The sequence below is a fragment of the Gymnoscopelus microlampas genome (genome assembly GCF_963454915.1).
Source record: "Gymnoscopelus microlampas genome assembly, chromosome: 12".
Classification (NCBI taxonomy): Eukaryota; Metazoa; Chordata; class Actinopteri; order Myctophiformes; family Myctophidae; genus Gymnoscopelus; species Gymnoscopelus microlampas.
This window is the reverse complement of record NC_139949.1, coordinates 46,868,063-46,891,236: the sequence shown is the minus strand read 5'-3', so window position 1 is coordinate 46,891,236 and position 23,174 is coordinate 46,868,063. Positions and strand designations below refer to the sequence as shown.

The 23,174-nt window shown below is 42.8% G+C and overlaps 2 protein-coding genes across 2 annotated transcripts in view; both read right to left on the bottom strand.

Annotated features, from left to right (window-relative positions):
- Positions 1–23,174, bottom strand: part of LOC311057769 (nicotinamide N-methyltransferase-like) — a 344,908-nt gene that overhangs the window by 157,964 nt on the left and 163,770 nt on the right. The gene's annotated exons all lie outside the window — the stretch shown is intronic.
- LOC311057386 (tripartite motif-containing protein 16-like) lies at positions 15,010–17,111 on the bottom strand (the record flags this gene model as incomplete). The annotated part of the gene is made up of 2 exons (XM_084074345.1): positions 15,010–16,133; positions 16,988–17,111. 2 exons carry the CDS (start codon positions 17,109–17,111, stop codon positions 15,010–15,012), a joined length of 1,248 nt encoding a protein of 415 aa, XP_083930471.1.

The following is a 23,174-nucleotide window of genomic DNA, read 5'->3' as shown; positions in this document are numbered from 1 at the left end:
GAGATCCAGTAGAACTAAAAGACAAGTCATCATGGTTGCGCACGGATGTCACAGACCGAAAATAGCTGATCTACAAGCTCACTGTGAGCTTGTAAATCAGCTATTTTTGGCATGCAGCTATGTGAAAATCTGCCATTTTGATGTCATCACGGCCCACCAAATATACATTTTAGTCGACTAAATCAACTGTAGATTTAGTTGACTAAAGTCCTATGGAATTTAGTCGACTAAAACTAGACTAATAGTAAAACAGGTGACTAAAATATGACTAAAACTAAATGGAATTGTATTCAAAAGACTGTGACTAAAACAAAAAAAAGAAATTGGTGTCAAAACTCAACACTGCCTGGAGAGTCTCTATAGCCAGGCAAGAACCGTTGGCCATAAAGTCTTTGCATTGCTTCTGCGAGGTTGTTATTCTTTTTAAATGTATACGCATCGTTTCCACCATACATCGTAGTTTATCATTACGTGAAATGTATTTGTAGTGTGTGTGTGTGTGTGTGTGTGTGTGTGTGTGTGTGTGTGTGTGTGTGTGTGTGTGTGTGTGTGTGTGTGTGTGTGTGTGTGTGTGTGTGTGTGTGTGTGTGAGTGTGTGTGTGTGTGTGTGTGTGTGTGTGTGTGTGTGTGTGTGTGTGTGTGTTTGTGTGTGTGTGTGTGTGTGTGTGTGTAGAGAACAGTGTTCTTTAGTGGTAAGAGTGTGTACAATAAATTGCATAAAAGCTTTGTACTATCATCATCCATTAGCTTCAGGGTTAATTTCTAGATGGTACAGTATATGGATTTTGGATTAGCATTCCCTTCCCAGGCTTTTTCCCACTTATAGCCAATCAGTGCAGTCAGGTGATGAATATTAATGACTAATTAATGCACACTTAGTCGCTGATTATCCCTTACTTACAGAACCACTGCCTCTGCCTCTGTTAAAAAAAATCAGCAGTGCTGTTAATATCAATCTGTGAATTAATAATTTTAAAGTAAAGATTATTCATGATGTAGAAATAAATAAATAAAAACCGGCTAGGGGTCAGGAATAAAAGCAAACGTTGAAAAATAATAATTATACTTAAAATATCACAAGACGTATTACAAGATATTTACACATTCTGGAGCAGCAACCACCTGCTTGTGAGCAAATATTGTTCCACACATCCACACCTTAGCTGCCACATTCAACCACAATCTTCTGCAGAATGAATGAATGAATGTTTTATTTCTGTGTCAGGACAATTGCTTGACCCATCCCACATGGATTTATCACACATCAATTAAAACAAAAACATTCCAGTGTATTACCCAACCAGCAGCCCATAATACAACCTGATTATAAATAAGAGTAAGTACAGTACATACATTCATACATACAGAACATACACATAGAAAGTTCATCTATTGTAAGTCACCCTTCTCCTCCTATATCCTACGCTTTATAAAGATATTCTTAAAATGAAAAAACTGTCATAAACTATGAAAAATTATAAACACATTTAGATCAGGGTTGTGGACTGTGAAAATAGCAGATCTACAAGCTCACAACACCTCGCAACGGGAGGCGTTGTGAGCTTGTAGATCTGCTGTTTATTTATTTTTTGCCTCTTTCTTATATTATTTGACAATTTGGCCAATGTTTGACCAGTTTTTCTAGTAGTTTGTTGATTACTTTTCTGTATTTTTTTTTCTTCATTTCTTTTTCTTTTGAGGTATTAAAAAGATCTTAAAAGTTCTTAAATTGTCACTTCACTGTCATCTGGGGACCTCCCCCAACATCATGTGGGGACCCCCGACCCACAGGTTGAGAACCAGCGCTGTAGACAGCTGCACTTTTTATTTATTTATCTGATTGTGATTCTGATCTGACGTTTTCCACCAGGGGACACATATAACTGACACAGAGGAGACAAATCAAAAAATAATGATTGATACTAAAAATAGGCTGCAAGAGAGAGAGAGAATTCTTCTCCCATAGAAGGGCCTCTTGTGGCCTTGATCGCATGAGGCATTTTTACCCCCCCCCTCCCCCCCACAGAGAGGTGGAAAAAGTACTCACATTTTCTACTTAGGTTACAGTAAGTAAAAGTATCAATACTGCCATGTAGAAATACTCTGTTACAAGTAAAAGGCTGGTGTTCAAAATGTTATTTGAGTACAAGTACAAAAGTACTGGCATCAACATATATATTTTAAGTACCGGAAGTAAAAGTACTAAAATGTTTGAAAATAGCAGATCTACAAGCTCACAACGCAACGCGTTGTGAGCTTGTAGATCGGCTATTTTCAAATAGCCTATATACAAAACAGGGCTAAAGTGGTTAATGTATGTTTTATAATATGATAATGTATATCTGCAAAGTAACTTGTAACTAAAGTTTTCAAATAATCATAGTGGAATAAAAGTACAATATTTGCCTCTGAGATGTAGTGGAGTACAAGTAAAAGTATTAAACATTGGAAATACTCCAGTAAAGTAAGAGAGTACCTCAAAATTGCACTTATAAGTACAGTACTTGAGTAAATGTACTTAGTTACTTTACACCACTGCCCACACACACCTCCTCAGTAAGGGGAAAGCAAAACAGTTTAGGATTCCTCTCTAAAGGTTTGCAATAACAGGAAGCCAGACGATGCCCGCGGTGCAGTAAACACAGCCTCCAGAGGACACATGCTCCGCTCTTGACCCTGATCTGGTATTGTATTCACACACTGGGAGGGTCTGATTCCTTTATTTATTTATTTATTTATTTATTTGTATTTCTACAGCTGCCTTGTTGTGACAATGGGAATCTCTTTGCTTTCATATTATTACCACAGTGGTGGTGCTCACTGTTGTTGCTATGATTTTGCGAGAGAAATAAGCAACGAGGTCTATGAAAACTCAAAGCCCAAAACAAGCGACTATTAGGCCACATGAGCACTTTGAACATATATACATTGGGTATTTGAAAATAGCCAATCTACAAGCTCACAACGTGTCACATCACGACACATTTATGATGTGTGTCTTTTTAAATGGCTTACAGTACAAGAGCACTTCTAAGTGCCAGGTTTCCAACGAAATCCGTCCGTTTTGGCCCTTTCATTGTGGGTTAGGGTCAGTTCCAGAACTGCAGGACACAATTAGTTAAAAAAAATGGCTGGGTTTCCGAGGCTACACAATTAGAGACCAGGAGCAAGAAAAGAACACACCAATCAAAACTGAAGGTTAAGTACACACAAGGCTAACAGAACACAGGTGAACAAAATGGCTAATTAACACAAGATTGGCTGAAGCACCAACAGGACACAGGTGAACAAAATGGCGAATTAACACAGGGTTAGATGAAGCACCAACAGAACGCCTGTGAACAACATTAACAACACAGGAACAGGGCCGATGACAGTATTTGAGTCCCGTGCAATGTATGATTATGTTTCAACATGGAGACAATTATGACGATTATGCAAAATTATTGCGATTATCTCAAATAATTGCGATTAGGCGATTATGTAATAATTGTGACAGGCCTATCTATTTGTCTGTCTGTGCGTGTGTGTGTGTCTGTCTTTCTGTCTGTTTGTCTGCCTGCCCGCCCGTCCGTCCGTCTGTCTGTCCATATCTCTGTCTGTGACTTGTATCGTATCCACTGTTCTAATGCCAAAATTCAGCTGGTGCCACCATCTTTGCACTACAGTATATAATATCCACTATCTTGGCGTATACCCATACTCTCTGCCCCCCACCCCTACCTCTCCCTCTTATAATTCTCTCTTCCCTTCTTTTTTTAGTCTCTTGCACACAGCCCCAGGTTAAATCCACTTAGTTTCATGCCATGCTTGAAAGGCACTTGGATTTTTTTTTTAACTGTGTGTGTGTGTGTGTGTGTGTGTGCGTGTGCGTGCGTGCGTGCGTGCGTGCGTCTGTGCGTGCGTGCGTGCGTGTCTGCTTATTATAAGCGACTTGTCTTTCTGTAAAGTTGCTTGTAAATATTGGTATTTTTGGAAAAAGTGTAGTATTTTTTTTTAAAGTTGCTTATTTGGGGCTTGTTTCCTAATGTTGTTTAAACCAGTGGTTCTCAAACATTTTCATGTGAAGGACCCCCAAATTAATGTAATTGCCCACGGACCCCCCCATCAGATTTTTTACCATGGACCAGTTTTTTTTTCTTTTCTTTTTAAATAGCCAATCTTGCGACGCGATTTACAAAAGTGTTCTCACTAAAAAAATAATTGCCATAAAAAATAAACACTTTGAACGAGTAATGAAAATAGCCGATTCATTCAACAAGCTCACTACGCATCCGCGCTGTGAGCTTGATGAATAGATCGGCTATTTTCACTAGTTTGGGTCCCAGGGAGAATCAAATTTCTCTTTTGGGTCTCGAGCTAAAAAGTTTGGGAACCAGTGCCGCTAGAATACACACACACACACCCCGTCCCCCGTCCCCCGTCCCACCTCCCTCGCATCCTCCTGTCCATGGTCACAAATCTCAAAAACAGACACAGAGAGAATAAGAAGAATACACACAGAAAAGACAGAGATAGGTTTTATTTATATGCTAATTTTGACAACAGCATACTGTCAGAATAGACATCATAAGCAACAAAACAAAACAATAAACCTCCTTAGACAACACAGCAGTCCAGTCAGCACAGGTTGTATTTTCTACTCATAAAAAGACCCCTTTCCTCAGAACCATTTATTTTTGCATGCACAAACTACAGTAGAGTGTACAAATGGACCGAAATGGACTGGATTTGGGTCCATTTGTACACTCTCCGAGGTAAATCAACACTCAGAATTTTACTGTGTATATGTTACAGTACATGTGGAAAATCAGTCAGATTGAAAAATGAGCGGTTTAGCGGTTTAGCTAAAACATATTTTTTATGTTCCACATGTGCTGTAACATACATTGCAACCAGTTTCCTTGGGCTCCCAGAATCCGTAGTCCCACGATGATGCTGCTGGGTCATTAAAATGGGTCTGTCTCCCTGTCTGTCCTCCCAGGAGACTGTGATGAGAGTCAGTTAGTCTGTCTGCTGCAGAGCCCAACTCTTCACCATTGTCAAGAAAGAAACCTAATGATCTCACAGTGACAATGCTCAATGCATCACCCAGTAATGTGTGAGCGTGTGAGCGTGTGTGCGTGCGTGCGTGCGTGTGTGTGATTGTGCGTGTAGTGGGTGGGTGTGCTGTACTCCTGTACTTGTGAGCTCCAAATGTCTCCACAAGTATAGTAGCATCCTCACTAGATAATTGTTGTTTGATAGTTAAACAATAGTTTTTAGGAGAGTCAGGCTTACAATTAGGAAAACTTTCAGGTTGGGGTTGGGCTTAGGGATTTAGACAGTAGGTTTACGGGTTGGGGTTGTAGAGTTATGCCTGATTGAAAGCGCCTGAAGTTTGCGGTTATTATTGTAATTATTATTTTTTGTGTTTATGAACCGACCTTCTAAATGACGAGGTAAACGCCTGCATATGTAGAATAATCCATTAGTATGATGGTGGCGTTTGTATTGACATGTTACCTGCACGTGTGACCTTCTAGTAGAATTTATATATTTACTCTTCTTATTTTCAGAGGGATATTTAGTCATAATAGGTACACATACATACAGATTCTAAAGGCCACAGCTCTGACCTGTGGTGTTGGGGTCCACAACGGGGGACTTGCATGTGTCACATGAGAGTCACATGAGAGTCACATGAGAGTGTTGATTGATTAGGTTAGATGAGGAGCTGGCGGACAGTGGCTATTGTTATAGAACAGTGCTAAATCCTGTGTTTCCACAATTAAGACAATACACAAGTCACATGATTAATCAACAGAAGGTTACACCCACATAGGTAGACCAAACCCATATAAATACAGAGAATGCTCACTAACAGGACAAAGTGTTCTAGGCATGGATCAGTGTTACTAGTTACCAGGGTGTTATTGCTGCGTTCATCATTTTCCATTGCAAGCTCCGAGAGACTGACGGTAAGAATTGAGAGAGTGTTTATACAACGATAAATGTATGTTTCTGATATGTTTTATAGTTCTGTGTGTATAATTCATGTCAGTAATTTGTCGTTGTGTTGTTGTTTGTGTTTCCTTTTCTATGTTTATAACCTACTGGCCTAAAACTGTTAGTGTGTGTTTGTATTGTGCGTTAGTATAATAAAACCATCAAAGACACAGGTCTGAGTTGTGTAACTCAAATACCCTTTACATCTATTGCATAGCAAGTGTGATTGGTGGATAATTGTACAATTGATACTCATAATGTTATCGTTGTTTTGTCTTCTAGTATTTCTCTGGTGTAACAGCCTCAGAGAACATTCCAGATCAGGGAGCGGCAGGGAGCAGCAGAGAAAATGGCTTCCCATTTCACTGTTCCTAAAGAGGAGCTGACCTGTCCCGTGTGTCGTGACATCTTTAAACATCCCGTTGTGCTGTCCTGTGGCCACAGCTTCTGCAAAGACTGTCTGCTGGAATGGTGGATGGTGGATGCAGAAGAATGGTGGATGGAAAGAAACAAATGTCCTTTTTGTCAGAGAAGATGCTCCAGAGACCATCCTCTTACAAACATTGTTGTGAAGGACCTGTGTGACAACCTCTTGGAGGAGGAAGGCCGGAGCTCCTCGTCAGTGAGTTCTGAGGTCCTCTGCACCGCACACGGTGAGAAGCTCAAGCTCTTCTGTCTGGACGACCAACAGCTGGTGTGTGTCGCGTGTCGTGATTCAGAGGAACACACCGGACACAAGTTCTTACCCGTGGACGAAGTGTCTCGACCTTGCAAACAGAAGGTCCAGGAATCACTGCAGCCTTTGAAGGAGAAACTGGAGGTCTTTGATAAAGTTAAAACAGATTACGACAAAACAGAAAATCACATCAAGGTTCAGGCCAGGAACACAGAGACGCAGATTAAGAAACAGTTTCAGAATCTTCGTCGGTTCCTACAGGAGGAAGAAGAGGCCAGGATCGCCGCTCTGCGGGAGGAAGAGGCTCAGAAGAGTCAGGAGATGAAGGAGAGGATTAAGGGTCTGAGCAGAGAAATGGAAACCTTCCCCAATGCAAGCCAAGCTGCTGAGGACCAGCTGAGAGCCGACAACCACGTCTCATTCCTGCAGAACTACAAGACCACGATGGAGGGAGTCCAGCTCACCCTGCAGGACCCACCACCGGTCTCAGGAGCGCTGATAGACGAGGCCAAACACCTGAAGAACCTGACCTTCAGAGTCTGGGACAAGATGAAGGACATTGTCTCCTACACTCCTGTCATCCTGGACCCCAACACTGCTTATCCTATACTCATGCTGTCTGATGATCTGACCAGTGTGAGACGTGTAGAGGAGATACAGCAGCTTCCTGACAACCCAGAGAGGTTTGACTACTGGCAGAGAGTCCTGAGTTCTGAGGGCTTTAACTCAGGGTCTCACAGCTGGGATGTTGAGGTTGGAGACAATGCATGCTGGAAAACAGGTGTGTGTGTGGAGTCTTACCAGAGGAAGGGAGACACAGGGAGTGGATACTGGTCTATACAAAACGGGGATGAATATGACGGTGAATACACAGCAGACTACACATCAGGGCCTGATGATGAGGACTACACTGATCTCTCAGTGAATCAGAAACCCCGGAGGATCAGAGTCCAGCTGGACTGGGACAGAGGACAGCTGTCCTTCTCTGATCCTGATTCTAACACACACCTACACACCTTCACACACACTTTCACTGAGACACTGTTTCCATTCATTGGTATTGCTGATGATGATGGTCTGTCTCTGAAGATGTTACCAGGGAAGATCTGTGTCACTCTGGAAAACCACAGTTAGAAGGTCTAGCGTCCAATCAAAGGGATTGGTTTATGGCAGGTTATTAATTACTATTTTGAATTAAATGTGATCATTTAAATAATGTATCATTCAGTTTTGAATTGCTTTGGTATTATAGACAGAGAGACTGTCTGTCTGTCAGACAGATCATGCTTTACAAACACAGATAGTTAAACAGATACAATTATTCCTGATAACATACTTTTATTTTGTGGTGTATAAACGATCAGTTTGTAATTATATTGGTATAATGGTGACATGTTTGATATGATTATAACTGATAACATTTGTATGAGCCAAATGAGTGTTTATGTTTGTATTTGTGCACTGGATTGGATTAGTGAATGATGTGATTGATGGAGGCACCTATTTATTGTAAATTGTAAATTGTAATACTTGGTGACACTGAACTTGACCGCAGTAAATATTTTAAACTTGAGCATTCGTTTGGACCTGAGTCTTTTATATGCGCGTCATACAGACAGTTATATCTCCCAGGCTTATCCTGCCGGCTGATCATTCTATTGGGGGTTGTTATCAGCCACAATAACATGTTTTATATTGTAATGTTTGTCATTTATGGATCAGGTATGAATTCTATAGTTTCTATGTGACAGTGATGATGTCTGTTGATGTATTTGATCTAATTAAAGATGATGAGAGTAAAGTGAGTCAGACGTGTGTTTGTAACAGTCAGCATTCAGCAGATCATACACTAGAAGATTTATTACAAGTAAAAGTACTCAATCAACCCCAGTAGTTGAGTAAAAGTATAAATACTGCTGGTTGAATATTACACATTGAAAATTGCTCTGTCAAATTAATACTTCAGGTACTGTAGTATCGGAGTGCACATCGGAATGCTTTTAGAAATACTTAAAGGACGACTTTGATTGATTGAAATTTTTATTAGGCAAAGAATGTAAAACAACACAGTTCAAAAACACTCTGTGCACTATGAGCTTGTAGATCTGCTGGAACAAATTATTTTTGAGATGGAGGTCCCTGGAACAAAACGTTTTGAGATGGGGGTCCCTGGCACAAATTATTTTGAGATGGGGGTCCCTGGAACAAATTATTTTGAGATGGGGGTCCCTGGAACAAATTATTTTGAGATGGGGGTCCCTGGAACAAATTATTTTGTGTATATATTCAAAGATTTGCACAAAAGAGCAAATCTACAAGCTCATCTGCTATTTGTTAATGGCCAAATAAATCTTAAAATGACACACATGCGTTCCCGGTCATAAAGGGTTAAACATTCCTATCAATCACCACATGAAGCCTTGAATTCATAGAGATGGTTTAGTTGTTGTCGTCTCATTCCTGAGGCAGTAATCCAATATTTAACTCATTGAAGTTAATAGGAGCAAAACTCTATTTAAGCTTGTGTGTGTGTGTGTGTGTGTGTGTGTGTGTGCGTGCGTGCGTGCGTGCGTGCGTGCGTGCGTGCGTGCGTGCGTGTGTGTGCGCGTGCGTGCGTGCGTGCGTGCGTGCGTGTGCGCGTGCGTGCGTGCGGGCGTGGGTGCGTGTGTGTTTGTGAGAGAGAGAAAGAGAGAGAAATGTCCTGGCAACACTGGGTCATTACCGGACACACACATATGCAATGTGTGGCATTCTCTTCTCTTCTCTTATTCTTTTCTGCCAACTGCTAAATCGTTAAAATCTAATTTTCCCCACATTTCCTTGTTTGTGAGAGGAACTGGCAACGCAGTGAAAAACCGAGAAACCTCTCAGTCATGCTTTGAGCTTCTCTCTGCTGCTGCTGTGTGGCAGTTTACACCCGGCTGCCATCATGTAAAGTAACTAGGTACATGTACTCAAGTACTCTAATTGAGTACAATGTTGAGGTATTTTTACTTTACTGGAGTAATTCCAATTTTCAATACTTTTACTTCTACTCCACTACATCTAAGAAATAATAAATAATATTCTAAAGCGGTTGAAATGGTATGGAAATCTTGAAATCTGACCACTTAACACGGCAGCCATGTTTTTAGATTAGAGCAAAACGATGTTCCCTTGTGAAGAACATCTAATCTATACCTAAAAAGGTATTTCAACCATTTGAACCCAGCATCCGTATTCTGGGACAACCTTACAAGAAATAGCTCACATTTTCAGGGGGACCACCAGAAGCAAAGATTGGAGTTTAAAAAATTGCTTTAAAACATATACAGTATATATTCAAAGGTATTCTCAGATTGTCAAGATATTTCAAAAATAGCAGATCTACAAGCTCATAGCGCTGCACTCGGTGCCGCGCTAGTGAGTTTGTAGATCTGCTATTTTTGAATAGCCAAAATGTAAAATAATGTTTTTTTAGCTCAAAACTAAAAATGACACAATAATAAAAAAAAATGCATGTGTACGAGTGACTTCAGACAAGTCAAACACTGAACAGACAGAAAGACAGATTAGCCAGCACTTTCCCCACGAGGAAGTATAAAATGGCACATTCCACAATGCTATTTTTGCGGCGCTTAAGTGAATGTCAGCTCTGGGGAACTCACTTCTTTCCAAATAGAGAAGTAAACCTGAGGCATGTTTTTCATCCAAGAGGATTTCAAATCAAACAATAGGCCTGGAGCTTTGCAGCGTTGCCGCAAAATCGTGTCAAAGCTCCCGCTAGGTTCTGAGGGTGAGAGATTATACAGAGATTAAAGCGAGCAGTAGGGTAGTCTTAAAGTTCTGGGAAACGAAATTCCGGCAAAACATTTACACAGAAACTTCACTTCAACTTGAAACAACTTTCTTAATCCCAGGGTGATTTATTTTCATTTATTTATTTGATTTGTATACATACTGTATGCAGGACTTGTTCATTCTTTCCAAGGGAAAGGTTAAGATTAGTTGTTGTGCCGGTGATGTAGGAAACCCTAGGGGGGCTTATATGTGAGAACCTCACCGTTTACATTTCATATCATTTGATTTGTTTAATATTAAAAGCAAAAGACAAACAAAAAAACAAACAGAAAAACAACAAAACAAAACAAATATACATATACATATATATAGAAACATATGATAAAGAGAATAGGTCAAATGATAAATATAAAAGTACAAAACTTGGCAAACTGGTGCAATTAGTGTTGCACAGCTTGTAATAGAGAAACACAGTCACACACCGACATACAGTACAAACAAATACTCTATAGGAGCATTTGTGGAATAAACGTATACATGTTCAAGTAACCAGGGAAAATAAGGTAAAAAAGAAAAAAAGAATAAAGATGATTCTGATAATAAGACATTACTTTTACTTTTACTTTTTGGTGCTTTCATTATATTTTGTTGCCAATGCTTTTGTACTTGAGTATGCTTGAGTATTTCTACATTGTGGTATTGCTGCTTGTATTTAAGTAAAGTGTTGGAAGTACTTTTTCCACCACTGATAGTTTCTAAGAGAATTACAACGAGTTCTAACAGAGAGAACTCTCTTTATTTCACTCTGATAACCTTAGAAAGGGTTTTTAGGTGCTGTTCATGCTGTTTCTGTCCTTTACTTTGAACCAGCAGATAAAAGAAAAGCTCAGAAGACTCCCGATAAAAGATTGAAAATGAGGATAAAGAATGACAGGCCTGTTTAAAAAAAACATTGAAGTAAAATAAGTTATAATTCATTATTATTAGTTAAAATATAGTCCAAAGTCAGTGAAAACTTTTCAAGACCCATAAATTCTCTTTGAGCTCTCGTTTTTTTATCTTTAAAAAAGTTGCCTCCAGTCCAGTGTGTTTCAACAGGTCACCATGAAGTCTACCGTTGTTTATTTCCTGAGACGGGGACCGTTAACATTGCAGCGTTCCCTTAATGTTCCTTGTATCTCATGAGTAATCACCCCAGTAGAATTGTCCAGGGGTGGTTGTACAGTGTATTGCCTATTAAGAAGGACCATGTAGCCATAAACCTTTAATACGGAGCTCTCATCATCCTGTCGTGTTATTGTTGTTAGCGTAAGGAAGAGAATTTCAATGACATCATCGAATTTCAATGACATAAGTTTCAATGACATAAGATCTTGAGGTATCTCTGCAGGGGAGGAACAGCAGATGTTTAAGAGACGGGACAAATAAATGATGCACGTCCTGTAGCACAATGTCTTCATGGAGGCTCTCAGGATGCATTTTAAAAGGACCACGTGTGTGTATATACCTAGAATAAACACATTCCTAAGGTGCAGAGCTCTGGAGAGTGTTATGTGAGCCCTGCAGTTGTGTGTCTTGCGTGTGCGTGCGTACGTGCGTGTGTGTGTGTGTGTGTGTGTGTGTGGGTGTGTGTGTGTGTGCGCACGCACGTATAATGTTTATGCTATTTTGTGTTTTGCTCATAGCATCAGTCCTGCAGTTTTTAGTCCTGCAGTTTTCAGGCACTCTCGTTTCCATGCTGGAATTTAAAGAAAATAAATGAATATGACATTTCCACGTCTCCCGCGTCTCACCGGGGGAAGTTTCTAAATGTCACGCTGGATTGCTCTCTATTACAGTTATGAGAAATAAATGACACGTCACATTGCGACGCATTGTGAGCTTCCCACTGAGCATTTTTCGGGCTATTAGACGCCTAAAATACGTCTAAGGGCTAGTCTAAAAGTGGGTTGGTCTAACAGTTTTTTAGCCGTTGAAATGACGTCTATATATAGACGCTTAAAAAACACCTAATCAACGTCTAGGCTAAGCCTAGACGTCTAAAAAACGTTCACTGTTAGATCAATTATAACCCCGTTTTAGACGGAGGTCTAATAGCCGACTATGGCTCACTGGGTTGTAGATCGGCCGAAATGTATATAGGGCTGAAGTGGCTAATGAAGTGGTGAAGTGGTTAATGCATGTTTTGTAATAATAATGAGATTCTGTAAAGTAACTAGTAACTAAAGTTTTCAAGTACAGTACTCGAGTACATACAGTACACTTAGTTACTTTACACCACTGCTGACTGTTTGTCAGGAAATGTAAACAAGGATTTGTTGTGAAGTTCAGAGCAAACCCAAACGCAGAGCACAGACACAGGAGGTGAGGTGAGGCTGTTTTGTTCGTCTCCATGAGCTGTGATTGTGCTCTGTGTAATGACTGAGGAGAAACCACCTAACTGTAGATGTTTGGCACCTGTTCAGAATCAGAACAAATTCTCTCTCTCTCTCTCTAAGATTTCTTCATACATAAGAGAAAACACGATAAAACATATATCTACACATATAGGTATCTTATTATTATTGGGCAGGGGGGACAGAGGTAGACAGGCTGTGTGTGTGTGTGTGTGTGTGTGTGTGTGTGTGCGTGCGTGCGTGCGTGCGTGCGTGCGTGCGTGCGTGCGTGCGTGCGTGCGTGCGTGCGTGTGTGTGGAGGGGGGGGGTACACCTCCTGTTGCTAAGGCTATGTTCTGACATGCAGCACTTGGTGTGTATGTGTGTGTGTGTGTGTGTGTGTGTGTGTGTGTGTGTGTGTGTGTGTGTGTGTGTGTGTGTGTGTGTGTGTGTGTGTGTGTGTGTGTGTGTGTGCGTGCGTGCGTGTGCGAGCTGGCAGAGTTACGCTACGGTATAGGTGTTGCAGCAAATTGACCCTCTCTATCTGTGGGTTAGCAGATAAGGAGCGTTGAGGGGATTAGAAGGCTGCGTTTGGACCGTCTGTGGCTCAGCAGATGCCCTGCAGTCACCCAGACCCAAATAGACTCACAAACAATGAAGTGTTGACAGGTCTCCTTCTGTTTGTCGAGGTGAGTGAGTTTTTCTGCAAGCACAGAGATATGGTTTTCTCTCTCCTAGTTCTTTTCTTACATATTATGTGATTATGTGACGATTTGCTCTAGTATGTGAAGAGCAAGACTCTTCAAATACTAGAGCAGTGGTTCTCAAAGTGGGGTCCGGGGACCCCCAGGGGGTCCTTGAGGGGGTTTCCCCTCATGGATATTAACATTTACAGACATGTCAATATAATATGAAAGATATAAGATAGAGCTAGCCATAGCTGGCATATGTTAACAGTTACCTCAGTATTATCAACAAATAAACACGGGAAAATAATTATCCATGTTAGCAGATTAGTTCACTCTCACTCACAAATCTTTGTAAATGAACACTCTTATTCTCACTGAGACAATGGTAGCCAACGTTGTAGCCCTGTTGTGCACAATGTGACTTTCATTGTCTCCGCCAGACCGAAAGGCATGGCGAGAGAGTATGTTTCGCACCCTGTCCGTCCGTCCGTCCGTCCGTGTGTCTGTGTGTCCGCCCATCCATGCGTGTGTGTGTCTGTCTGTGAACAGCTAATCTCCGGCACTGTTGGCCCGGCCGCTGCGAAACTGTGCACACAAATCATGCCTCAAATCATGAATGCAGTGTCCGATTGCCATGAAAGGCCTAAGAAGAAACGGCACCCTTTTCACATTGATCTATCATAGTGCCACCAGGAGGCCACAATAACTACCTGACCTGGCTTGAAGAGACCTGTGCTCCGAGGAGCACTTTTTCTAGTTAGTATTATTATCATTATTAATGTCATTGTATTTATTTTATGTTAAAGCTCTCAACACATGAGCGTGTTGATAAAGGCTCTTTTCACTATTTTAGCTTTTTGGGAAAAAAAGGCATTTTCTGTAATGGTACAAAAAAAGAAGCAAAAAAACGCCCTGAACATTTACATGTGACCCATAACAATGGGTGTCAAAGCAGCTATGTAGATTGGTAAATAAAACTTGATATATCTTAACTTTGAAGTGGTTACGTTCATTTAACTAAATTAAACCTTTCTACACAGACTGTTGGAATAGAAGAAACAAAGAAGTGATCAGAGATGTTTGCTTTGTTCATCTTTAATGTCACTTTATTCACAATACTATTTATACTGTGTCTTAGAGCAGTGGTGCTCAAACTGTGGGTCGGGACCCCCAGGTGGGTCCCCACATGATTATCTTAATGTGCAACATTGTTTTCTCACTCAACAGTAAACAGACCAACATACAGTATAAGTGTGTTATACAACAATACAATATACAAGATTGTGATACAATTGAAAACATATTAAACAGGACATTCTGCGTAATGAGTACTTAGGATTTTCTCCTATGATAACATGCCCAAAATATGGATGGCAGGTTGGAAGTGGTTTCTCCTGCATAACAGCACGTTTACATTTTGCAGGCTGAGAAAGAAAAAACTATGAAATAATAAAGAAACTATTCTGGACTCATGACATGAGAGACAAATCAGAAGTTTGATCTACTTGAGATCACACAACTCAGCAGTGACTCCTTTTGAAAAAAAATTAAGTCCAGCATGGAGGTTGTGTGTGAACATGGTGTGGACTGTGTGGACGAGAGTCATGGTGTCAGAGATGCTGTAGAAGGACAGAGTACCTGCGCTGTGGTCCAGGTACACTCCTACTCTTGAGGACACAGGACCTGGGATGCTAGTTAGATTGTCGCTGTGCATGAACAAATAACCTTTTTTGTTACCGTTGGTATGTAAAGACCATGATTTATCATTGGATCCAAAAAAACGTTCACCACCTGTTCTGCTGATATCTTTATATGAGACCGCTATATCAACACGGCCTCCACTTGACTCTACCTCCCAGTAACAGCGTCCAGTCAGACCCTCTTTACTCAGAACCTGATACGGCCACAGTCCAGTAAATCTCTCTGGGTGATCAGGATTTGATTGATGTTTGTCCATCCGTGTTACTTTTCTGTTCCCTTCAGACAGAGACAGGAATTGATTAGCTGTGTTTGGATCCAGTGTGATTGGACGTGAATATTGTAAGAACTCAGCTCTGGTCTTCGGTTCTGGTGGTGTTGACTGTAAAATATCAGCTCTGTTCACTTTCTCTGAGACGTTTGTCCCTTCCTCAGTACGAATGTCCTCTAGTTTGTCTCGCATCTTGGACACGGCCACGGTCACATCTTCAAAGTATCCATGGTTGATGGACTCCACTTCCTGGTGAAGCACCTTCACATCTTTCTCTCTCTCCTGGATTCTCTGCTGGATGTTCTGCTGACTCGTATCGAGCTCTTTCTGTCTCTCAGTCCGTTCTGCTGCAGCTGAGGTCGTATCGTGACCTTTGTGTTCTTCCACGGAGCACAGAGAGCAGATACACTGCTTATCGGTACGACAGAAAACCTTCTCCACCTCGTCGTGACGAGAGCAGATGTTCTCCTGAAGCTCGCTGGAGGCTTTGACCAGCTTGTGTTTCTTAAAGGCAGGAGACTGATGGTGAGGCTGGAGACACACACACACCAGACACTGAAGACAAGTCTTCACAGCTTTCAGTCTCCTCCCAGTGACATCACAGGCTACATCTCCAGGTCCAGTGCAGCAGTGATCAGGAGGGACATCTTGGAGTCCTGTTGATAGATTGATACATAGGCCTATGTATTTATCAATCTGATAAAAAATATATATTTCCTTTGCATATGCCTGTACCCTCCTATTTGGTAGCCTATTGGAGCCAGCATGTCTCCGCTGCCTGATAACTATTGTTTTTGTTATTGTCTATCTGCCTTAACACCAATCTGTGTCAGACTGTGTGCATAAATATTTTTTTCCCCTCAACACGGCCTTGTTGTTATACATATTGTGCATGAGTGAGGTTGCAACGACTCTGGTTGCCTGGGAGCCACAAGATGGACGGCCAGCTGTGATGGCAATGACGTCATGAGAAGGATGAACCACCGTTTATCACAAAATGTGTTTACATTCCTGTACTCGCTGTCTAAACTTTAGAAAAGACTATCTGGAAGCTATCATTAATCATTTCCGACGCTTGTAAGATGCTTTCTCGGGAAAACCCCGTAATATTTTTGTAATAAGACGTTTTATCTCTTTACTGGTTATATATATATATATATATATATATATATATATATATATATATATATATATATATATATATATATATATATATACATATATATATATATAACACCAACCAGAACAAACGCCCCACTTGACCCACCCCTCCCCCCCTTTTTTACTCTGTTCATATAGTCGTTTATATTTTTTGATGACATTGTATTGTGGTGTTATTTTTTATGTTGATGAATTGAATATATAGGACCTCAATGGATTTTGTGTTAGCCTTTCAGACCAAATGTATGACTGAATATTTTATAAGACAGAACTGCAAACAGCACGAGTACAATCAATCAATTAAACAGACTGTGAGCTGTATTTACAAGAGAATTTAAAGGTATATCACCTGTCTTCTTCATGCCCTCCACCACCTCAGCCAACATGGTGTTTTTCTTCAGAACAGGTCTTGGGATGCAGTAGCTGTGTCCACAGGGAACAGTCACTGTTACTTGTACTCCCTGCTGCGCCATTTTAGTCTGTCTGTCTGTCTGTCTGTCTGTCTGTCTGTCTGTCTGTCTCTCTGTCTGTCTGTCTGTCTGTCTCTCTGTCTGTCTGTCTGTCTAACGGACCGTCTAACGGACCGTCTAACTGACTAACAGACCAGTTTAGTTTGATTATATTTCCTCAGAAAGCACATGACATGGGAGGTTCTTCATGGTTCTCTTCATGGTGTGTGTGTGTGTGTGTGTGTGTGTGTGTGTGTGTGTGTGTGTGTGTGTGTGTGTGTGTGTGTGTGTGTGTGTGTGTGTGTGTGTGTCTTCTTTCAGATCAGTGTGCCCTTCTTTCTTTTTCATTGTATTACAATTCTATTATGCATTTACATGTAGAAAAGAGAGACAGGAAAAGTTTCAGTGTGTTTTGTCTTCATAAGTTCATCAAAGTTTGAATGTAGATTTTTGGGGCGGTGTGGCCGCCCCCTATAAGTGAGTTTTGGACACCGACCAAAACATTTGTGTACCCCCTAACCCATCCATTGTTAATGCAAATCGATACTTTTTTCATATCAGCCAATCACATTACAGCTAGTGTCATCACCACTAACTGTAATGTGATTGGCTGACTTTGCAAATTCAGGACTGTGATTGGCTAGCGAAACACATGACACATGTGCAGCCCTATGAATAGCAGTATGGACTTTAAAAAAAGTCAATTTATCCTTTTTTTAAAGTGAGTCATGTTGTGATGACCAAACACCACCCACTTCAAACTGGGTGTGATTTTTTTTTTAGAACCAGGATTTTGGGCCTCGCTGAACCATCGCTACCCCAGGACGAGGCCTCTTCCTGGGGTAGCGATGGGTTCAGCGAGGGCCAAAATCCCCAAAAAATCTAAAATGTTTCTAAGTGTCTGCATGGGCTCCAGAGCCCCCCTGGAGGACCCCCGGCCGAAAATCTCAACTTTTTTGAGAACCAGGATTTTGGGCCTCGCTGAACCCATCGCTACCCCAGGAAGAGGCCTCTGTCCTGGGCATAACTATCCGATGGCACAGGTGGGCCTTCCAGGCACCTGCAAGAAAATTCCCGGAGGCAGGAAGGTAGGCGCCCACCTCCTCGAGGGCCTTGGACACTTAGAAAATGTTTTGATTCTTTTTTGAGAACCAGGATTTTGGGCCTTGCTGAACCATCGCTACCACAGGACGAGGCCTCTTCCTGGGGTAGCGATGGGTTCAGCGAGGGCCAAAATCATGGTTCTCCCAAAAAAATCTAAAATGTTTCTAAGTGTCTGCATGGGCTCCAGAGGTCCCCGGGGACCCCCTGGAGGACCCCCGGCCGAAAATCTCAACTTTTTTGAGAACCAGGATTTTGGGCCTCGCTGAACCCATCGCTACCCCAGGAAGAGGCCTCTGTCCTGGGCATAACTATCCGATGGCACAGGTGGGCCTTCCAGGCACCTGTAAGAAAATTCCCAGAGGCAGGAATGCAGGCGCCCACCTCCTCGAGGGCCTTGGACACTTATAAATATTTTTGATTTTTTTTTTAGAACCAGGATTTTGGGTCTCGCTGAACCATCGCTACCCCGGGACAAGGCCTCTTCCTGGGGTAGCGATGGGTTCAGCGAGCGCCAAAATCATGGTTCTCCAAAAAAAATCTAAAATGTTTCCAAGTGTCTGCATGGGCTCCAGAGGTCCCCGGGGACCCCCTGGAGGACCCCCGGCCAAAAATCTCAACTTTTTTGAGAACCAGGATTTTGGGCCTCGCTGAACCCATCGCTACCCCAGGAAGAGGCCTCTGTCCTGGGCATAACTATCCGATGGCACAGGTGGGCCTTCGAGGCACCTGCAAGAAAATTCCCGGAGGCAGGAAGGCAGGCGCCCACCTCCTCGAGGGCCCTGGACACTTAGAAAATGTTTTGATTCTTTTTTGAGAACCAGGATTTTGGGCCTTGCTGAACCATCGCTACCACAGGACGAGGCCTCTTCCTGGGGTAGCGATGGGTTCAGCGAGGGCCAAAATCATGGTTCTCCCAAAAAAATCTAAAATGTTTCTAAGTGTCTGCATGGGCTCCAGAGGTCCCCGGTGACCCCCTGGAGGACCCCCGGCCAAAAATCTCAACTTTTTTCAGAACCAGGATTTTGGGCCTCGCTGAACCCATCGCTACCCCAGGAAGAGGCCTCTGTCCTGGGCATAACTATCCGATGGCACAGGTGGGCCTTCCAGGCACCTGTAAGAAAATTCCCAGAGGCAGGAATGCAGGCGCCCACCTCCTCGAGGGCCTTGGACACTTATAAATATTTTTGATTTTTTTTTTAGAACCAGGATTTTGGGTCTCGCTGAACCATCGCTACCCCGGGACAAGGCCTCTTCCTGGGGTAGCGATGGGTTCAGCGAGCGCCAAAATCATGGTTCTCCAAAAAAAATCTAAAATGTTTCCAAGTGTCTGCATGGGCTCCAGAGGTCCCCGGGGACCCCCTGGAGGACCCCCGGCCAAAAATCTCAACTTTTTTGAGAACCAGGATTTTGGGCCTCGCTGAACCCATCGCTACCCCAGGAAGAGGCCTCTGTCCTGGGCATAACTATCCGATGGCACAGGTGGGCCTTCGAGGCACCTGCAAGAAAATTCCCGGAGGCAGGAAGGCAGGCGCCCACCTCCTCGAGGGCCCTGGACACTTAGAAAATGTTTTGATTCTTTTTTGAGAACCAGGATTTTGGGCCTTGCTGAACCATCGCTACCACAGGACGAGGCCTCTTCCTGGGGTAGCGATGGGTTCAGCGAGGGCCAAAATCATGGTTCTCCCAAAAAAATCTAAAATGTTTCTAAGTGTCTGCATGGGCTCCAGAGGTCCCCGGTGACCCCCTGGAGGACCCCCGGCCAAAAATCTCAACTTTTTTCAGAACCAGGATTTTGGGCCTCGCTGAACCCATCGCTACCCCAGGAAGAGGCCTCTGTCCTGGGCATAACTATCCGATGGCACAGGTGGGCCTTCCAGGCACCTGCAAGAAAATTCCCGGAGGCAGGAAGGCAGGCGCCCACCTCCTCGAGGGCCCTGGACACTTAGAAAATGTTTTGATTTTTTTTTGAGAACCAGGATTTCGGGCCTCGCTGAACCATCGCTACCCCAGGACAAGGCCTCTTCCTGGGGTAGCGATGGGTTCAGCGAGGGCCAAAATCATGGTTCTCCCCAAAAAATCTAAAATGTTTTTAAGTGTCTGCATGGGCTCCAGAAGTCCCCGGGGACCCCCTGGAGGACCCCCGGCAAAAAATCTCAACTTTTTTGAGAACCAGGATTTTGGGCCTTGCTGAACTCATCGCTACCCCAGGAAGAGGCCTCTGTCCTGGGCATAACTATCCGATGGCACAGGTGGGCCTTCCAGGCACCTGCAAGGAAATTCCCGGAGGCAGGAAGGCAGGCGCCCACCTCCTCGAGGGCCCTGGACACTTAGAAAGATTTTTGGGCGGTGTAACCGCCCCCTATATGTGAGGTTGGGACATTGACATTTGCTGCACTGTGATTGGCCACCCATTGTACCCCCTAACCCTGCACTGTGATTGGCCACCCATTTTACACCCCTAACCCCTACACATTCAATGCAAATCTATATTTTTCTTTAAGTGAGCTTCCATCACTGTGATGACCACTTGCTGCACTGTGATTGGCTAGCGAGACACATGACACATGTGCATAGTCCTATAGATTTTTATGCACTTAAAAAAAACACATTTATGTTTTTTTTTAAGTGAGTCATGGGTCTGTGATGACCACACCGCCCACTTCACACTGGGTGTGATTTTTTAGATGGAACAAAAGAAGAAAACTACTGACTCTCTCACACACACACACACACACACACACACACACACACACACACACACACACACACACACACACACACACACACACACACACACACACACACACACACACACACACACACACACAAGGCCGTCCCATAATCTACATGAACCAAAGGCAGCACACGCCAATAAGCTCCGCCCCTCGATAGACCCACTCTGTAGCTCTGATCCACAGTCAGTTTGAAGAAAAGATGAGAGAGAGCAGAGAACAACACCAGCAAAGAAAGAAAGAAAGAAAGAAAGAAAGAAAGAAAGAAAGACTCAGAGAGAGTAGAGGAACAGCAGCACAGCTCACAACAAATACATTACACACACTACACAATACATTACACACACTTTACAATAGACAACACTGCATGAAATAATAAACACATAATAGTAATTACAATTAAAAGCTGTCACCATAAGTCAGTGATTCTCAAACTTTTTCATGTCAAGAACCCCCTAATTGACACTTATTACCCCGCGGACCCTCATTTGAAAAGATAAGCCAGGGACCCCAATAAGAGAAGGTTTTTACGGCTCTCTAGCAGTGATTCTCAACCATTTTAATTTAAAGGAACCCCAGTTTGACATGCATTAAGCTATGGACCCCCATTTAATGGCATTTATACCTCTGGGACCCCAATTCACATTGTAAAACCAATGTTAATTTAACTCTGAGAGTGTACAAATGGAACCAAATGGACCCAAATGGACCCTAACGGGTCCATTTGGTTCCATTTGTACACTCTCAGAGTTACAGACCTACAAGGGTCCATTTGGTTCCTGTCCATCATTTAGCTGGGGACCCCGTGGAACCGCCTCAAGTACCCCTGGGGGTCCCCGGACCCCACTTTGAGAACCAATGCCATAAGTAACATAGTTAATAAGTTATGTTTCACGATAAGTAACATAGTTACTAGTAACATAGTACAGATACCTCGGTCTATAGACCAATTATCTGTTTACCGACATTGAGACTGGACACACAGGTGATTGTTTCATGCAATCAATTCCCAACTTATTGTTTCGGGGTGCACTGGTTTCAGTTCATTCAACCTCCTCTTGTGCGTTGGCTGGTGAGGCGCGTCCTAGCGAGACCTGACAGAATGGGCTTCATTTCTCTCAGGCAAGACCACATTTTAAGAGTGGTGGAGAGCGCTATTACTGAGATATAAGAGAAAACACAGTCCTGAATGTGTAACATGCACTACACACCACCCCGGCCCCCGGCTGGTACTCGGCAAGGCCCTTGGTAATTACCCTTTATCGACATCCAGTAGAGGGTCTCAGAGTCACTGGTTATCACATGAGGAATCCAATCACAATGCAAATAGACATAACCCAAGCAGAGCCATTCAACACCATGCTTCTTCCTCTCTCTCCGTCTCCATCTCCCCAGTGCCTTGCCTTGGGGTGGGAAAGTCCTAGAAATCCAATTATTAGCTCAAACGGCATTGATTATGTCCACCCATAATAGGGTGTTAAGCAAAGACTGCTGGCGGGTGGGTGGGGGGATGACTAAGGCAATGTATGGCGAATGGAAAAAACTATAGCCTGTCCGATGCATGAGAGCGGTAGGATTGACTTTCTGTGGATGGATGGTGGGCAAGGGTTACAACATCTAATTAAGAAGACGTCCCTTTGTTCGCTGCATGGATCTGGTGTTTGAAGAGTCTTTGGACTCTCAGCCTCCGCTGAGTGAAGACCTCCGATCCCACCCACGTCTTCATCATTATTATTATTATGTGGATGGATGGTTACGCGAGGGTTTAGGGATTCTCAACCGTTCTAATTTCACGGACCCCCGGTTTGACATGCATCAGGGCCACAGACTCCTATTTGATACAACTTGTTATATCTGGGACCCCCGATCTATTACACCAGTGGTTCTCAAACTTTTTCATGTCAAGGACCCCCAAATTGACACTTATTAGCCCGCGGACCCCCATTTGAAAAGATAAGCCAGGGACCCCCATAAGAGAACATTTTTACGGCTCTAGCAGTGATTCTCAACCATTTTAATTTCAAGGACCCCCAGTTTGACATGCATTAGGGCTACAGACCCCCATTTAATGGCATTTCTATCTCTGGAACCACAATTCATATTGTAAAATCAATGTTAATTTAACTCAGAGTGTGTGCAAATGGAACCAAATGGACCCGTTAGGGTCCATTTGGTTCCATTTGTACACTCTCTGAGTTACAGACCCATAAGGGTCCATTTGGTTCCTGTCTATCATGTAGCTGGGGACCCC